Below are 18,401 nucleotides of genomic sequence, written 5' to 3'. Positions count from 1 at the left end.
ATTCAGGATAGAATTCTCCCCTTACAAGCTTCAGCAAAGGCCCATGCGGGAAGTTGGTGCCCCCGCATCGCCAAGAGGTTAGAGGACAGTGTTTAGGGCCTGGGCAAAGTGTTAATTTACCTCAGGCTAACTGCTATGACGCTCCTTTATTTGGCGGGGGAATATGCATCATGTACCCAGTGCTCGTTTTAGAAAGTGCCATCCCGCCTTGCTGTCACATGTCCATTAGTTTGGGTAGTGTGTGTGCATTTAAGGGGGGGGGGGGGGTGGTTAGAAATACTAAATCATGCTAATTTCAGTTGAGGAGAAACTGAGGACTGCTACGTCCTGACAATGTTTGAGGTTACTGCTTGTGTGTGAGGAACGTGTCTCGAGCATCAGTTTAAATGTCGAGACCAGAATAAAAGGGAGGGGGTGCGTGGCGGAGACGCGCTATAGGCACATCTCTCTCCACTATTGCGCACTGACACTATCGCGCACTATGTCTTTCATTGAGTCAATTGTCTGTCAATGTTGATCAATGCCTTGTGAAATAAACAATGTATTCATCAGTAATAATCCCAACATATTCCCCCACTCATTTAGAATGTTTGATGTCTACTCATACCATTCTCCAAGTGGAAATGTTGTTTGGAGCTCACAAACTGCGATACACTTGTGATGAAGACTTTTGGTTTATTTAATTGCATTTATCAGTTTACTGCCAATTTCTTTGTTGTCTTTGTTTGGATAGCATATGTCTGGTTTCTCTTTTTAGCGTAAATAGATATACCTGGCCTGTGCGCCAAGAAAAGGTGTAGCTAAATGTATTTAAGTGCCCGTTTGGAGATGTTGTAGTTAGTTCACTTTTGGGTAACTCAAAGGAAGGCTGTATCTGAGCTTGGCAGACCCAACCTGTGCTTTATTGGTTAAGATGGGTTTTGCCTGATGAGATGCTTTTTCTTTTGAATGCTGACATTTAAGTCAGAACTTAAATATATATCAAACACACAAGCAGTACCAGTCAAATGTTCGGACACACCTACTCATTCAAGGGTTTTTCTTTATTTTTTTTTACTATTTTCTACATTGTAGAACAAATTGTTGCAAAGAAACCACTACAAAAGGACACCAATAAAAATAAGAGACTTGCTTGGGTCAAGAAACCAGAGCAATGGACATTAGACCGGTAGAAATATGCACCTTGGTCTGATGAGTCCGAATTAGATTTTTGGTTCCAACCGCTGTCTTTTTGTGAGACGCAGAGTAGGTGAATGGATAATCTCTGCATGTGTGGTTCCCACTATGAAGCATGGAGGAGGTGTGATAGTGTTTTGCTGGTGACTGATTTTATAATTCAAGGCACACTTAACCAGCATGGCTACCACAGCATTCTGCAGCGATACGCCATCCCATCTTGTTTGCGCTTAGTGGGACTATCATTTGTTTTTCAACAGGACAATGACCAAAAACACACCCCCAGGCTGGTTATTTGACCATGGAGGGTGATGGAGTGCTGCATCAGATGACCTGGCCACAATCACTCGACTTCAAACCAATAGAGATGGTTTGGGATGAGTTGGACTGCAGAGTGAAGGAAAAGCAGCCAACAAGTGCTCAGCATATGTGGGAACTACTTCAAGACTGTTGAAAAAGCATTCCTCATGAAGCTGGTTGAGAGAATGCCAGGCGTGTGCAAAGCTGTCATCAAGGCAAAGGGTGGCTATTTTGAATAATCTAAAATAAACACATTTTGATTTGTTTAACCCATTGACGCGTACGATCACATATTTGTGATCATTGTTGTGTGGCTCCTGCAGCGTACAATCTCAAATATGTGATTGGAACAGTAGCAACAGAACATATGATGCAACAAACGCATCTAAACATCATTGTTGTCTGAACAGCATCTAAATATGTTTTTGTACTGATGGAAAACAAAAAGGTCTTAAATGCAAACTTCATCATCCAAGCATCACACGGAACACATCCACAGCCAAACACATTCTATAAACCAGTCTAAATAACAGGTTGCGCTGACAAAAAACAAAACATAAATTAGCGACCTAACTGCTAGACTAGTTTAATGTACCACATCTCTGGTGAGCACAAGAGACTAATGTAATGTTGTTAGAAAATAAATGTGTGTCAGCTAAGCTAACAACAGCTACATTCTTTATAATGGCAGCCATTTTGTTTATGTTGGATTAACCGAAAACTCCTTAATCCCAGAATGCCATTCACTATAAGACGCAAATAAACGAACTCAGATGGCTGTACTCATTGCCTGAAAAACATGAACTTAGTTTAGCAACTTTTCAGCACATTACAAATCGTCAATATACTTGTTACAATGTAAGGGAACTCCCCCCCCCCAATTGTACAAAATAACATGGCAAGTTATTGGCACCGGGCGCATCATATACACGATGGACAAATACACTACTTCTGGCGGTGTTTCATCCAAAGTTGATGGCAAATGCCATCTTGCAAATGAGCTGTGTAACACTCCAAAAATCCTATAGTGGGCGAGTGCGTTCTATCCTAATTTTTCATAGGCTTATTGTAACGCAAGTCAAGACCCAAGAGTAAAATTTTGAAAGTTTTGGCAAAAACTTATCACCCCCTTAAAAAAGTGCTTTCTGGACCGTTTTTCGAAATTCTTTCGATTTTTATGTCAATTACACATGTATAAGAACTGTATGAAAATACTTTAGTCACATTTTATTATCATAATTTTTTTTTTTTAAATGTTTACTTGTACTTAAGGAATATGTTTTGTGCATTTGTATAGTGCTCCCATAGCGGGCATGGACGTCTGGATGACACCTAAAAGCATTTAAAACCGTTTTGAAAAATGACGCCTGGTAACCCAAAACATGAAACATAGAATATTTTTTGACTTTTTTTGGAAACCTCCATAAATCACTCAGGCCGGACCCCATTGACCCGAGAAGAAAAAACAAAACAAAAATTCCAGAAGAAAAAACAGAATATTTTCTGACTTTTTTTTGAAAACCTCCATAAATCACTCAGGCCAGCACCCATTGATTTTTGGCCGTAGAATAGTGCTCCCAGATGCGGGTATGGAAGTCTGGATGCCCCCTAAAAGCCCATGGTAACCCCCAAAAAATACCAGGTGCACGAAAAGTTTGGACTTAGAATATTTTTGGAGTTTTTTGGAAAAACTCCATAAATCACTCAGGCCATTGACTCGAGAAGAAAAAACATAAAATATTTTCCAGAAAAAAAACCTGAATATTTTCTGACTTTTTTTGAAAACCTCCATAAATCACTCAGGCCAGCACACATTGATTTTTGGCCGTAGAATAGTGCTCCCAGAGCGGGTATGGAAGTCTGGATGCCCCCTAAAAGCATTTAAGGTTCTGTGTGTCTTTAAGCACCATACTTTTTCATTCCATCCTTGCTGTGTGTGTCTGTGTGTGTGTGTGTGAGCTTTTCTTTGACATCTGTTTAGAGAAATGACTGATTTACACTTCATGAGGGTTGCCTAATCACACACTTAAAGTTTTGGAAAGATCTGACTTTTTTAACCCTTTGAAACAGCACCTATGACCCCATTTTAAGGCACTTCCGGTTGGCACAGGAAGCTATAAGTAAATACCTATCCTGATCGGGGTATGCTTTTACAGAATCCTGAGTTTTAAGTCTATACGTTAACCTGTTATGGCTGCAGGGGGCGTATTGAGTAGCCAGATAATATGTGCCCATTTCAAACGGCGTCGTACTCAATTCTTGCTCGTACAATATGCATATTATTATTACAATTGGATAGAAAACACTCTCTAGTTTCTAAAAACGTTTGAATTATTTCTCTGAGTGAAACAGAAATCCTTCTGCAGCACTTTTCCTGACCAGGAAGTGAAATGTCAGAAATCTATGCTCTGTTCAACTGCATGCCTATACATGGGCGTGTTACGTAAGAGTCTACAAACACTTCCTACGCCTTCCCCTGGTTGTCAAGATGCGGTGAGAGAAGAAATTTCGTGTCTATCTTGGTCTGAGGTGGAATAAAAGGTCTTTGTTTGACGTGACCGTCCATTTCCTGTTTCTGGAGCGCGCGAAAGAGGACATGGATATGGCTTCTGTTTAGCTGTCGTTATGAAAGACGAACATCTCCGTCTTAGATTTGATTTGATACATGTCACCATATCATCGTAACGTATGTTTTTTCAATATAGTTTAATCAGATTATTGAAACTTTTTCGGGAGTTTTGCCGTGTTCCGTTTTCTAACTTTGTTGACGTTGGAGTAATCCGTGTCACTTGGCAAGTGCCCATGCTAAATGAAGAGGGATATTTGCCGTTCCAGATCAAAACAACGACTATTCTGGACAAAGGACACCTTATCCAACATTCTGACGGAAGATCACCAAAAGTAAGAAACATTTTATGATGCTATTTCTAATATCTGTCGTGCATGTTGACTGGTCGTGGGCGCCCAAGTGTTTCTGGCTATTGTGGCTATGCTAATATCACGCTACATTTTGTTTGCGCTGTAAAACATTTAATAAATCGGAAATATTGTCTAGAATCACAAGATGCCTGTCTTTCAATTGCTGTACACTATGTATTTTTCAGAAATGTTTTATGATGAGTAATTAGGTATTTGACGTTGGTGTCTGTAAATATTATGGCTGCTTTCGGTGCAATTTCTGATTGTAGCTGAAATGTAAACTATGAATTATACCTGAAATATGCAAATTTTTCGAAAAAAACATATGCTATACAATAAATATGTTATCAGACTGTCATCTGATGAGGTTGTTTCTTGGTTAGTGGCTATTTTTATCTTTATTTGGCCGAATTTGTGATAGCTACTGATGGAGTCATAAACTGATGGAGTAAGAATATTGGTGTCTTTTGCTAACGTGATTAGCTAATAGATTTACATATTGTGTCTTCCCTGTAAAACATTTTAAAAATCGGACATGTTGGCTTGATTCACAAGATGTGCACCTTTCATCTGGTGTCTTGGACTTGTTAATGTGTGACAGTTAAATATTTAAAAAAAATATCTTTTGAATTTCGCGCCCTGCACTTTGAGCTGGCTGTTGTCATAAGTGTACCGGCGTCGGGCTGCAGCCATAAGAAGTTAAGAACTGACTGATTTAAACAGGGTTGAATGCACTATATATCACAAACTGCTGGTTGGGTATGGCAAAACACTTTTAGGGTGATTTTATCACTTCCGGTTGCTCCAGGAAGCTTAGAATCAACACAGGTAGACCTCATAGTGGCTTGATGGATTGTCATTGAAGACAGGTTCATAAGACATTCATAACCCACATAGGGTTTATTTAAAGAATGCACGTTACATTTGCATATGATTCAACAGTGAAAAACATCACATCATATTGCAAACATAACACACACTGTTGAATCATATTGCAAACATAACACACACTGTTACGTTTGCAATATGATGTGTTGAATCATATTGCAAACATAACACACACTGTTACGTTTGCAATATGATGTGTTGAATCATATTGCAAATGTAACGTGCATTCTTTAAATACTTTAGAAATACAAAAAACTCACCAACAGTGAGTTTGGTGTCAGATGGTATCAGTTTGGTGTCTGAATATATCTAATTGACTGATGGACACCGACTTGCTAGTTGACTTTTGTGCATTTGCAATATGTTTCAACAGGGGGGTACCATCACAAAAAGCGACATGATGAAATTTAACACAACGAGCGATGGAGAGGAACCACTATCACTGCCCGGCCATCCTGAGGTCATCAGGCCGTTCACTTTTGCATTTCTAAAGTATTTAAGAGAATGTACGTTACATTTGCAATATGATGTGATGTTTTTCACTGTTGAAGCACATTGCAAATGCACGTTACATTTGCAATATGATGTGATGTTTTTCACTGTTGAATCATATTGCAAATGTAACGTGCATTCTTTAAATACTTTAGAAATACAAAAGTGAACGGCCTGATGACCTCAGGATGGCCGGGCAGTGATAGTGGTTCCTCTCCATCGCTCGTTGCGTGAAATTTCATCATGTCGCTTTTTGTGATGGTACCCCCCCGTTGAAACATATTGCAAATGCACAAAGGTCAACTAGCAAGTCGGTGTCCATCAGTCAATTGGATATATTCAGACACCAAACTGATACCATCTGACACCAAACTCACTTTTTCCAACTCCTTTAGAAGCCAACTATCACATATTTCAGAGCAGGCCCAAAATTCACAGCACCTTCCATTTAAACCAAAAATAAAACAAATAATGCGTAGTTGTGTTCTAGCTGCGGGTCCAATTCTCACATTATGTTTAGCCCTATGTGAGGCGACCTCGAATCCCAAGTTTCGGCTTGATAGGTCATTCGGTGCCCGAGCAATACCTTAATTGGTGCTGAAAATTCACTTTTTTCCATGCCTTGCTACGGGGTGCTTGAATGAGCAATCGGACAGAATCGTTGGGGTCCGTCTCTATGGGCCGAGCCGGTTTCAATGCACCTAGTCTTGAGACTCTGGGACTTTTCTAAATGTCGCCAGTTTCGTTGAGCTCAAAATGAATTGAAAACATTGCAAATACACAAGGCTTTTTATTGGTCCGAGAACCTTCTAGAGCCACATAACTCACCGTGCACAATCAACCTGAGGTCTAGAACAGGTTTCCAAAGTTTCAGAACTCTAGGTCTGACGGTTCTTTAAAAGTTGGAACAAAAGTAACTACTGCAGACACTGTCTGCCTCTAAGCCCCTCAGTGTGTCCCTCCATTTCTGTGTGGGTGTGTAAATTTTTCTTTGAAATCTGATGGGACTAATGACTGATTTACAGTTCAGGAGGGTTGCCTAATCACAAATATGAAGTTTTGGAAAGATTTGACATTTTTAACCCTTCAAAACAGCCCATTTGACACCAATTATGGCACTTCCGGTTGGCACAGGAAGCTGAAAGTAAACACATATACTCACTGGAGTATGCGGTTACAGAATCCTGAGTTTTAAGTCTATATGTTAAAAATTGACTGATTTACATAGGGCTGAATGCACTATTTCTCTCAAACTGCAGGTTGGGTATTGCAAACACTTTTAGGGTGAATTTAATCACTTCCGGTTGCTCCAGGAAGCTTAGAATCGACACAGGTAGACCTCATGGTGGCCTGATGGACTGACATCAAAGACAGGTTCATAAGACATTCATAACCCACATAGGCTTCAGGTTGAATTTAGAGGTGCAGTCAATGTATTCCAATGGGGAGACATGTCATTGTAAACTGTTTGATGTAAACACCTTCTTTTAACTGTTAAGGGTTAATGCCACAAGGTCAAGGTTAGGCTTGCACAGATCGGGAGAACCGTAAGAACATTCCTGAGGTCAAATTGTGCTTCTAACCTTAACGGTTCTCTCTCTGTCTCCCAAAAGCAAATAAAATTGACATTGAGGTCAAAGGGTCATTTTGCTCTGTCTTCTTGTCACTGTCACTGCGCTCAGACCGAGTGAGCTACGGTCAAGCGGGGCATCTCGTTGAACTCGGCACGGCCTGGAGATAATAGTAATGCCATTGCAGGCTTTGTGTGTCACTTTTTCACTCCATCCTTCCTTTTTGTGTGTGTGTGTTTGTGTGAGAGAGCTTTTCTTTGACATCTGTTGGGAAAAATGACTGATTACAGTTCATGAGGGTTGTCTAATCACACAAGTGAAGTTTTGAAAAGATCTGACCTTTATTACCCTTCAAACCTGACCCTTTGGCACCATTTAAGGTACTTCCAGTTGACATAGGAAGCTGAAAGTGAACACATACCCTCCTTGGGGTAGGCTCTTATATAATATTGAGTTTTAAGTCTTTATGTTAAGAACTGACTTATTTAAAGAGGGTTAAATGAGTGTGTGTTATTTCATAAAATCACAGAATTCTCGCAGAGCTTCGAGACCCACTTTAAAAATGTTCATCTTAACAAACTGCAACTGGATCTGTGAATTTTTGGGGAAAAAAATTCCTCTGTGAACATCACCAAACGGTCAATGTACGATTTCTCTTAAATTACGATAGATAAATGGCTGGTTCTTTTTTTCCTGACACCGTATGCTTATGTACTTTGACGTGAAGCGGTCAAATTAGCACCCTACTTGCGTTTTTGACCTTTAATCACAGAAAAAATGGCCATAACTCAAAAAGCGCCGAGGCCTCGACGCCATCTCGTTCGGGGCCAACTGCCCATTACTCCAAACCTACGCTCGCCGAGTTTCGTCTTCGAAATATTTTCCGTTTAGGAGAAAAGGCCGCGCGCGTTTGCCACGTGCTCGTGCGCTTGCAATATGATTTATTTTCCCTCGTGGGAATTTTCGAGAATGCGGAAAAATGACCAAAATTTGTCATTTTTATAAAAAGGAAACCGAACGTCCGAGACGCTTTCTTCGATGACTTCCCGAAAGATCTCTCCCCCGCCTCCGGCCCGACGCCGTCCGCGATTTTCTGAAACGTCGCCGGACGTCAGGTAAGGGACCGTACATTCGCAATGGGACTTTCTTCACCGACCATACGGCTCCCGTCTCAGAAGTCCCTTAAGGTATGTAAATAAGAACCGGAGTACATGACTTGACAAGTCGTTTGCCATTTTTGACAAATCACAAAGTCAATACAATGTGTTCACCTCACAGACCTACTGCCTAGCCTAACCATAGCGCGAAAGCTAAACAGGGATGAAACCATTTTACGGGGGTTGTGGGGAGGTTCATTTCATTTGTGGTGGCCCATGGAGTGTAGAAATGGGGCAAGGTATCGTGGGGAGATATGGTGCAGAAAATATTACTATGATTGGGGATATCAATAAATGGGTGGCAAACACAAGGCAAGATTATACACCAAATAAAAATAAAACCCCTGGAAAGGGGGGGGGTCTGGGCTGACAACCCTGAGGTACCAAAGTTACAATCTGATGCTGCGTTCAAAACAACTGGGAAATCTCCGACTTCAGTGCATTCAAGACAACTGGGAACTCGGGGGGAAATGAGTTCCGACTGGGAAAAATAGTTTTGAATGGTCACCCAACTCGGAATTCAAACTCGGGAACTCGGCTCTCTTTCTAGCGCTCCGACCTTCTGACCTGAAGATCGTTGACGTCATGATTTTACCTAGTATTTTTCCAAGCTCACAGTTGTCTTGAAAGCACTATAAATCAGTCGAGTGAACTACCCCTTGTTATAACATCTTTGGTCTGACAGACGCTTAGGTGACAACCAGAATGCATTGTATGATGTCAACAAACATGGCGCCACACATAGCCAATAAATAGCTTAGCATTAGCTCATCATAATCAGTACAACATTTAAAAAAAAAAAGTATTTTACACACATCATGTGACCATTACAATCTTTACAAGAATCGGAATGCATGATTTGTCACCGGTAGTTGAAAACGTGAATAAAACAGTAAATAGATTATGACACATACATACATACATACATACATACATACATACATACATACATACATACATACATACATACATACATACATACAGTGTGCTATAGCAGAAAGGACAACACGACATACAGAAAATAAGCCACTTACTTTGATAGGAACACACACATCCAATTTGTAAGGAAAAACAACCATGAAGGCAATGTGGACGGCAGACAGAAAATGTGCTGGGGGAAAATGTTTGTGCAAGGCCTGTTCTGACTAGTGATGCGCAATGTCTTCATACTTGATCTCGGGAAACACTAGGGAAGTGCTTGGGCACTCGTTCAAGAGAGAAGTTTGTCCGGCTCAGTAAAGCCTCAAACATAAGGTGATCCGCAACAGTGAAATGGGCTACTTCTTATGTGAATTAATGAGGAGGCGGAAAACACCTCGATTCAAACTGTTGTTTGAGAAAATAATTAGAAAATTACAAGTTGAAACATAGCCTTTAGATAATTAGCAGGCAGCGTGTCTTGGTTTGAGGGCAGCGCAGGTAACTGTCCTGTTGTGTAACAATCACATTTTGGAACAGTGAGAGCATTCTGCCATCACGAGCAACAACAAAAAAACTCACGCAGGGGCGATGGTTAGAGATATTTGGAACTCACGCTTTAAAAAAGGTTAACACTTTTTTGGTTACTACATGATTCCATGTGTGTTTGCATAGTTTGTGTCTTCACTATTAGTCTACAATGTAAAAAAAATTGAATGAGTAGGTGTCCAAACTTTTGACCGGTACTGTATTTATATTTGCAAATTTCACCGTCATCTTCGAAAACACCAGCGCTGTGTAAATAAATCCAACACTAATTTTCACCTCTACCTGACAGCCTCCTGCTGAATCTTTGTCCTTATGACTGCTAGAAGGCCCCTATTTTACACAGACAGCGCAGCGGAGATAGGTTGACAGCTAAATCTATAGCATGTCACTTGAAAAGCACTCAATGATCTAGGAATCTCTGCATTTGAACTTTGTTTGTTATGGTATAGCGTGATGTTAGCAGAATTCAATATAATTCCAACGCAAGAAACCCCCAAAAATGTAGCCCCCTCGCTGATTTCAACTGCCCCCTTAGTCACTTTATCCTGGCGCCAGATCTGACGGGATTCGTAGTTCTTTGAGTGATTAGCTACCATATGTAGCTAGTTTTGATTCCAATTGACCCTTCACTAAGCCCCACCCCATAATTGTGGGCAACCAATCGCAGCGCTCCAATGGACACATTTTTAAGGCTGCCCCAGCAACTTTTGGTTGATTTAGCAACTTTCCTGTGTGTGTGCGTGTGCCCGCTCTTGGATCCCTATGGATAAGATCACCTGGAAAGGTGGAACCTGATCTTAGATCAGCACTCCTACTCTGAGACACTTGATACATATGGACCCAGGAGAACAGCAGAAGCTCTGAGATCTTCTAGTGAACGTGCCTCCAGTGAGAGCTGTGTGGTATTATGGTCACGCTGCAGTGATTAGGCTAGCTCGATTTGCTGTTGTAGCCGTGGATAGTCTTAAAATCAGGTTAGGTTAGGAGTGACAAGGGTCTTACTCTTCAGCCTGGATCGAGTCAGCTGGTGCCACATAGTTACTGGGGATGTAACCCTTCTTCCCTGTGTTGATGGAGCGCGCCTCCCACCAGTCCCCTTCTCTGTAGGGGGGGACAGACAGACAGAGAGAGATAGATACAGACAGACAGACAGAGACAGAGATACGGACAGACAGAGAGAGATATATAGAATCATCCAGATAGATATATATCACTACTATGTCTGTACAACGGTAGTCTGGTTATTAAAGGGACTTGTATGCTTGCTTTATCTGTGTCTTGGCAGTGAGCTTGTACATGCTGTCTTTTATGCATGGATTCTATTGCTATATTATTAAGGCATGCAGCAAAGTATTACATTTGAATTGAACAAAGTCAACCAAGGCTACATTATAGAGCAGAAAGTTATATATGACCGAAGGCACCATCTATGTTAAAGGTTTTGTTAAATTAATCAAATGAAAGTCTCCAGCGATCTGGGTGGAAAAACAGGATCGGGGGGGACACAAATCTAACCCATTTAGGAAGAACACTTGACAGAACAGGTAGTGTTCTTAAAGATATTCTGTCACCGTTACGCCACTACTCTACGGGAATAAGCTCCTGATCATGATGAATGATGTTCTCAGAGGGAGGCTGTGTCCCAAATGGCATTCCATTCCCTATATAGTGCGCTACTTTTGACCAGGGCCCATGGGGACTCACGTGTTGTTGATGATCTGGAAGCGGTCCCCTTTTTTGAACGACAGGTCGTCTGAGGTTCTGGCTTCATAGTCGTACAAGGCCACAAAGAACGTAACCCCACCTGAATACAGACACAGAAAAACATTAAATAAAACATTCAAGTTAAATGCACAAGTGAAATTCATGACAGTATGTCCATTTAAGAGGCTGAAAAATATTTCTGTTGACTAACTCAGAGAGATAAGGTGGAGAACCAGTTAGAATATGAAGGAATTCAGAGCTACTAATAGCCTACTAAAGATACAAAGACTTCCTATAAATACCTGCTGACCTTTGTGCCAAGATTGTTCCTGTCATTGTCGCTGAATGTTCACAGTACCAAACTCTGCGGCAAAGGTGTGCAGGCACATTAAAATGACAGGAGACCAAGGGACCAATGGAAGATGAGTCAGAGAATGTAGACCTGTAGTGGCGGTTCTGTTTCCATAGCGCCCGTGACTGACTGGTGTCTGTGGTGTGAATGTTCGTGAGCGGAGAGTAGCATCTGTGTTCTCTAGCCTGCACACTCCCTAACGTTTTTTCACTGTCGGTAATTCTACTCTATAGAAATTTCCAGTGTATAGATTAGAAATAATGTTATTTTGGTCCGGAAACGGACCGGCCATAGGGCAGTTTGGGCAAATGCCAGATGGGTCGCTCTATCTTAAGCCAAGTGGGCTGGTCTTTGTGTGTGAAAAAAATATATAATTATGGCTAATGATGGGGGCCTCAAGAGAAAAAAAAAAAAAAAAAAAAAAAAAAAAAAAATGGGGAGATGTGTTAGAAATGCCCAGGCCAATTTCTGCTCCCGGTCCATCCCTGTGTAGTGCATACTAATGGCAGTGGGATGGGTACAGTTCTGACAGAGTCTAAATCAGTCGGGGAGCGGATTTAACGGTCCGGCAAGGTTGTTGTTTGCTTAGCGTCGTAGAGGAAATGATTACGTCAGCTCGGTGCAAAGCGAACATCATTACAAGACAAGAATAACAACATGGTACAGGTCAATCTCATCTCGCAGTTACGTAATGTCAATAAATACACTGTAAACCATTCTGCTTACTGGGAAGAGACTAGACACGGCAGATTGTGTGGATAATAGGGCTGTGACCATTACAGTACCATGAAACAGAGCAGACCAACTCTTTGGTCCTTTAAATAACCTGCTGTATGTAAAAAAAAAAAGTGTGCTATAGCTTGGGAAATAAATACATGTGACTCTAGATGACAGCATGGTGTTTGTTTCCAACATTAGGGCCGTTTTCCTAAAGAAGTTAAATCCCTTTGTGTTTTGTTTCCTTGCCACGATTCTAACAAGTATCGCGATACTGGTATCATCCCGGCCCTAGCGGATAAATATCTATGGTTTCGTCCCAAATGGCAGCCTATTACCTATATAGTGCCCTTGTCCCAAATGGCAGCCCATTACCTATATAGTGTCCTTAGGGCTCTGCTCAAAAGTAGTGCACTACATAGGGCAGTGTTTCCCAACGCCGGTCCTCAAGCACTCCCAAAAGTACATATTTTTGTTGCGGCCCCAGACAAGCACACCTGCTTGAATCAGGTGTTTTTGGGAAACACTGACATAGGATGAGTCCCAAATGGCACCCTCTTCCCTTTGACACCCCTCATGGGGAGCTCATATTCATCGTACACATTGCTGAACAACCAAGCTGCCAAAACCAATCCCATGATCTGGTCCAGGAACTCAATACCATGCCATGTAACCCCCCCCCCACACACACGAGCAGATAATCCAACAAAGAGGGGGATTACAAACCTAATCCCACCTAAACAGGAGAGCTCAATCTCATCTCACTGCTCTTTGGGACCTTATCAGATTGATTAGTCTCCCTGCCACCTTTAAAAAAATCAATCGCTGTTGATTTGTTGCTAATGACACCTATGGACAACGTGATTGAAGGACATCCTAAGGCATCCGCGTGTTTCCGAGCCGAAATAGTGGCGCAGTATTGAGTTCCTGGGCCAGATAACGGGATTGGTTTTGGCAGCTTGGTTGTTCAGCAGTGGGTACGATGAATATGAGCTCCCCATGAGGGGTGTCATAGGATGTGTCCCAAACGGCAGTTTGGTAGAGTTTGTGCATATATTATATGACGACATTTTGTGACGTTTTTGGTCGTTTTTGAATTCAGTGAGGGTTTTTTCGTCTGTTCAAGCACACAAATTCTTTCCTGGAGGCAAGCCGAAGTCTACGCCCCTTCGTCAGTGATTGGTCAACAGTAGGGATTCTTCATTAAAGTCAACAAGAACTCATTTTCATGCACATTGGTTCATTGAAAAATACTGCACCAAGCAGCTTAGTTAGATGTAAAAGATCTCTTTGGCAAAAACGTCAAAATTAATGACAGATTTGAGTTATCTTAGTCATTCTGACTACTTTGAGGAAGTGTATACTGGCTATGGCATCTCAAAATGGACAAACAGTATTATTGCCGCTTTTTTCTCATTTTTCAAGCAAAGGTATGCCAGCATACTCATTCGGTTCAGCTAGTCGAGTTCAGCTGGGCGCCAGCCAAACTGAAGCATGCTGACGCTTTAAGAGGGAGATGGTGAGAGACCACTGGATTTGAATCATCTGAAACGCAATGGCAGGTGGACTTTGGAGTGACTCTAGATATTGGAGTTGTCAGATCAGCAGCTATTCTGTTGTGGGGAATAAGTATATGGGTCCTTGTGAAGGAACTATAGAAGTTTCAAATGGCAAACTTTAGAGTACTTCTATAGTATCGATGCGGTAAAGAGGACAAGGGCACTAGACCAAAACAATGGAAATGCCAAGTAAATTTGCAGACATTTAGGCTATTGTTTATGTGTGTATTTCACACTATGTTGAGGTAAAAATCGGAGTATAATGCTTGTATGGATGTCAACCCCAATACAGATGTTGAATGTGTGCCAATCCGGCATCTTTCTTTTATCCCCCGCGTTCTGCTTTACTGTAGTTACGATAGAAAGGCATACAGGTGCGTAAGAAAATGCACACTTGAAATCTACACGCACACAAACGCATCGCACAAATCATCCATTGATGTCAACGTGTGATTTGCGCAAACATTTTTATGTAGGCTATGCTTGAAGATCTCAAGTTAGGATCGTGTGGATAATATAGGCAAGTCTCACCTGAGACGGCACCGGGGAACGCGCCGGGCAGAGCGCCGGAGAAGGAGGTGGAAGCCCCTCCGAAGGGGGTCATGATGGAGGAAGCTCCTCCGAAGGGGGTGATGGCGTGGGGGTTGAAACCTGCAGCGGGCCCCGTGGAGGACGGCTGGTTCTGCTGCAGCTGGGTGGGGTCGGGCCCGTAGTGGCCCACGTGGGGGCCGATGACATCTGAGACCGGAGCGTTATCCGGGCGGTACTTCATGGTAGGCCCCTTGTCCTCTTTACTCTTGATGCAGCCCATGGTCACGTCTAGAGAGAAACAAAGTCAAGAGCTTAGTTTCAGGACAGGACAGAAACAAATCCACAGGACAGTACAGGACTGAATATTCACTCCTGTGTCAGTCACCGTTGGCATAGATGTGTGATAGCTTTTTTCCCTCCCCACCTCCGCACACTCAGCCTAAGAGCTTACAAATGATTAAGAATTACAGCATACAAACTGGTTAGAAGGATTCCATTAATGAGACGTCGACTACCACTGTAGCCACAACCTAGAGAATAGTACGTCTATAAAAATGTACATTTGTAAACCTTTTTTTTTTTGTCAAACTATATGATGTACTTTTATGTCATGGCTAAAGCCATGAGTACAGATGCTGTATATCTAGGACAAAAAAATCCTAAATCTAATCTGAAATGATTTGGTTGTAGAGCGTCACTCGCGGTCATAATCAAAAAACGTGATCTCGTTCATTCATACACATACGACAGAACTAGTCTAGTGTATCCTATGCAAAGTACATACATCATGTTATACCGATTGACGGTCTAAACATTTTATAAGTGGGTTTAGAGCCGTTGTGTTTATCTGTATGACTTTAGGAGATAACATGTTTATTACATGAATATCCAACTGACAGCAGATGAAAAGCCATCCTGATGCAAATAGTAAGAATTCTGGGAAACGCAGGTTTTACATTTGCTGCTTTTTTGTGTGGGTCAAACCTTCACAATAATGGTTGCAACACATGGTCACCAGCCATTTAAAAACTCAAAGTACATTAGGCTATGTCCCAATTCTCCACAAGTGTGCACTTGCACACTCCCCGTCGTGGATTTAAAAGCATAAGATTGGTGTAAGCATTGGCAGGAGAGAGAGTTTCCACCTTGCCTCAATCCATGCAAGAAAGTGTGCAAGTAGCCTACATACTTCAGGAGAAGGGTGAAGAACCGGCACGCATGCCTTAAAATCACCAGCAACTCTTATGTCAAACCATTATGTCCCGAAAAAGCAACACTTCTATACTGGCGTGTTCACCATCTGCATTGTTCTCATTCTTCCCTCTCAACAGAATTGGTCAGTGTTACCTCGAGGTATTCCCTTTGTGAAGAGAAGGCCACGTAAATATGCTCCAGTCAGGGGATGTTTTGAATGATCTGGAAACAGCTGCCCTAGTCTGAGAGGGTTACAGCCATGACTCTCAATCGTTTCCTTTACCAGGGGGGTGGGCTAGACTTCCACGAAATTGTGAACCTTCTTCGAAATCTCAAGCTCGCTAGCTCGGCTTGTTTGTAACTACGAATGGCTGTCAAGGGGACTAGGGGTTGGCAAACAAGGTTGGTGATTTCATAACTTGAGAACTTCGATTTACACTTGAGAGCTGACTAAAATCAGTTTGAACTGACTGAGGGACCTGTCAGTTAGCAACGTCCCGGGGACTTATACAGGCACATTTTTCCCAAAATGTCCTGCTCATTCCCTCCTGATCACAGCAATATTCAAACTGAGCTTTCTGGAAAACCTGTGAATTTTGGGAAAGTTAACTTCTTATGGCTGCAAGGGGCAGCACTGAGTAACCTGGAAAGAGGTGGCCATTTCAAACGGCCTCCTACTCAATTCTTGCTCGTACAATATGCATATTATCATTTCTATTGGATAGAAAACACTCTCTAGTTTCTTAAACCGTTTGAATTATTTCTCTAAGTGAACCAGAACTCTTTCTGCAGCCCATTTCCTATCCGGAAGTGAGATTTCCAAATGCGAGGTCTTTTTTCAAGAGCTTGTCTATAAAAGGGCATATCACTTGGGACCATAGAAACACGTCATACGCCTTCCCCTGGGTGTCATGCGGAAGTGAGAGCAGAAAGGACTTGAATATCTCGTTCTGGGATTGAATACAGCCTCTTGGAGTGAGAGGTCCGCCATAATTTTTTTTTCTCGAAGGTGCGAAGTTGGACCTTGAATTGCCTCCTGGAAAACCGTCGTTATAGGTGAATATAATCTCCGGCTTCGATTTTACTTGATACATGTCACAATATCATCCTAAAGTATGTTTTTTCAATATAGTTTAATTATATTATTGAAATTTATTCGGGACTTTAGACGTGATGCGTTGGAATAATTTTTTCAAGAAGGAGAGGTTAGCGCCGCACGGCCAGTGTGCTTGCTAATTCAAGAGGGAAATAGTTCGTTCTGGATCCAAACAAAGACCGTTCTGGACAATGGACCCCTTTACAACATTCTGATGGAAGATCAACAAAGATAAGGACCCAATTTGGGATGCTATTTCATATATCTGTCGAGCTGTGCTATCGCTACCGATTACTTGGAATCAATGCTGTTGTGTGTTAGCCATTGCAGTAAGCTAATATAACGATATATTGTGTTTTCGCTGTAAAACACTTTAAAAAATCGGAAATATTGTCTGTATTCACAAGATCTTTGTCTTTCATTTTGCTATACACCATATATTTTTCTGAAATGTTTTATGATGAGTAATTAGGTAGTTGACGTTGGTGTCTGTATTTACTCTGGCTACTCCCGTGCTATTTCTGACTGTAGCTATGATGGTAGCATCAATGTAAAACTGATTTATAGCTCAAATATGCACATTTTTCGAACAAAATATATATTTATTGTGTAACATGTTATAGGACTGTCATCTGAGGAAGTTGTTTCTAGGTTTGTTTGGTTGGATCTTGGTTAGTTAGGTTGGCTTTGTGCATGCTACCTGTGCTGTGAAAAATGTCTGTCCTCTTTTGTATTTGGTGGTGAACTAACATAAATATACGTGGTGTTTTTGCTGTAAAACATTTTAAAAATCGGACACGTTGGCTGGATTAACAAGATGTTTATCTTTCAAATGCTGTATTGGACTTGTTAATGTGTGAAAGTTAAATATTTTTAAAAAATAGATTTTGAATTTCGCGCCCTGCAATTGAGCTGGATGTTGTCATAAGTGTACCGATGTCGGGACAGCCCGCCTAACAGGTTAACAGAATTTTGCATCCCTATGACTGTGAAACACTGGTCTAGTAGACAGAGAAAAAGGGAATGGCAGAAGGTCACTGAGTTTTTCAGCTGCCGAGCTGCCATGTAAAACAACAAAAACGGGGGCAAACCGCAAGAAGACTTCACAAGAAATCAGGGCACTTTGCTCAAATAAAATTGTACACTGAGTACATTTCATGTTATGGCTCGAATCGCGTGTTGATAGATCTCTATAAAACTGATTTAAGAGTGGTCAGTCGTAGCTAATAGGCCTACATTAAGTCAAATGAGAAGGAAGATACGGTTCATATAAATCTA

At 41.5% G+C, this 18,401-nt stretch overlaps 1 protein-coding gene across 2 annotated transcripts in view; it reads right to left on the bottom strand.

The window, feature by feature from the left end:
- Positions 1 to 18,401, bottom strand: part of LOC120051153 (tyrosine-protein kinase yes) — a 47,270-nt gene that overhangs the window by 11,819 nt on the left and 17,050 nt on the right. For both annotated transcript variants that reach the window (XM_038997860.1, XM_038997859.1), the window contains exons 2-4: positions 14,834 to 15,121; positions 11,675 to 11,774; positions 10,973 to 11,071 (exon numbers count right to left, since the gene is read on the bottom strand). In XM_038997860.1, the coding sequence (XP_038853788.1) occupies positions 10,973 to 11,071; positions 11,675 to 11,774; positions 14,834 to 15,113 (479 nt within the window). In that variant the 5' untranslated portion in view covers positions 15,114 to 15,121. The remainder of the gene's footprint in view (positions 1 to 10,972; positions 11,072 to 11,674; positions 11,775 to 14,833; positions 15,122 to 18,401) is intronic.

The sequence above is a fragment of the Salvelinus namaycush genome, chromosome 7, assembly GCF_016432855.1.
Source record: "Salvelinus namaycush isolate Seneca chromosome 7, SaNama_1.0, whole genome shotgun sequence".
Classification (NCBI taxonomy): Eukaryota; Metazoa; Chordata; class Actinopteri; order Salmoniformes; family Salmonidae; genus Salvelinus; species Salvelinus namaycush.
The sequence above is the reverse complement of the archived record's forward strand: the minus strand, read 5'-3'. Positions and strand labels throughout refer to the sequence as shown.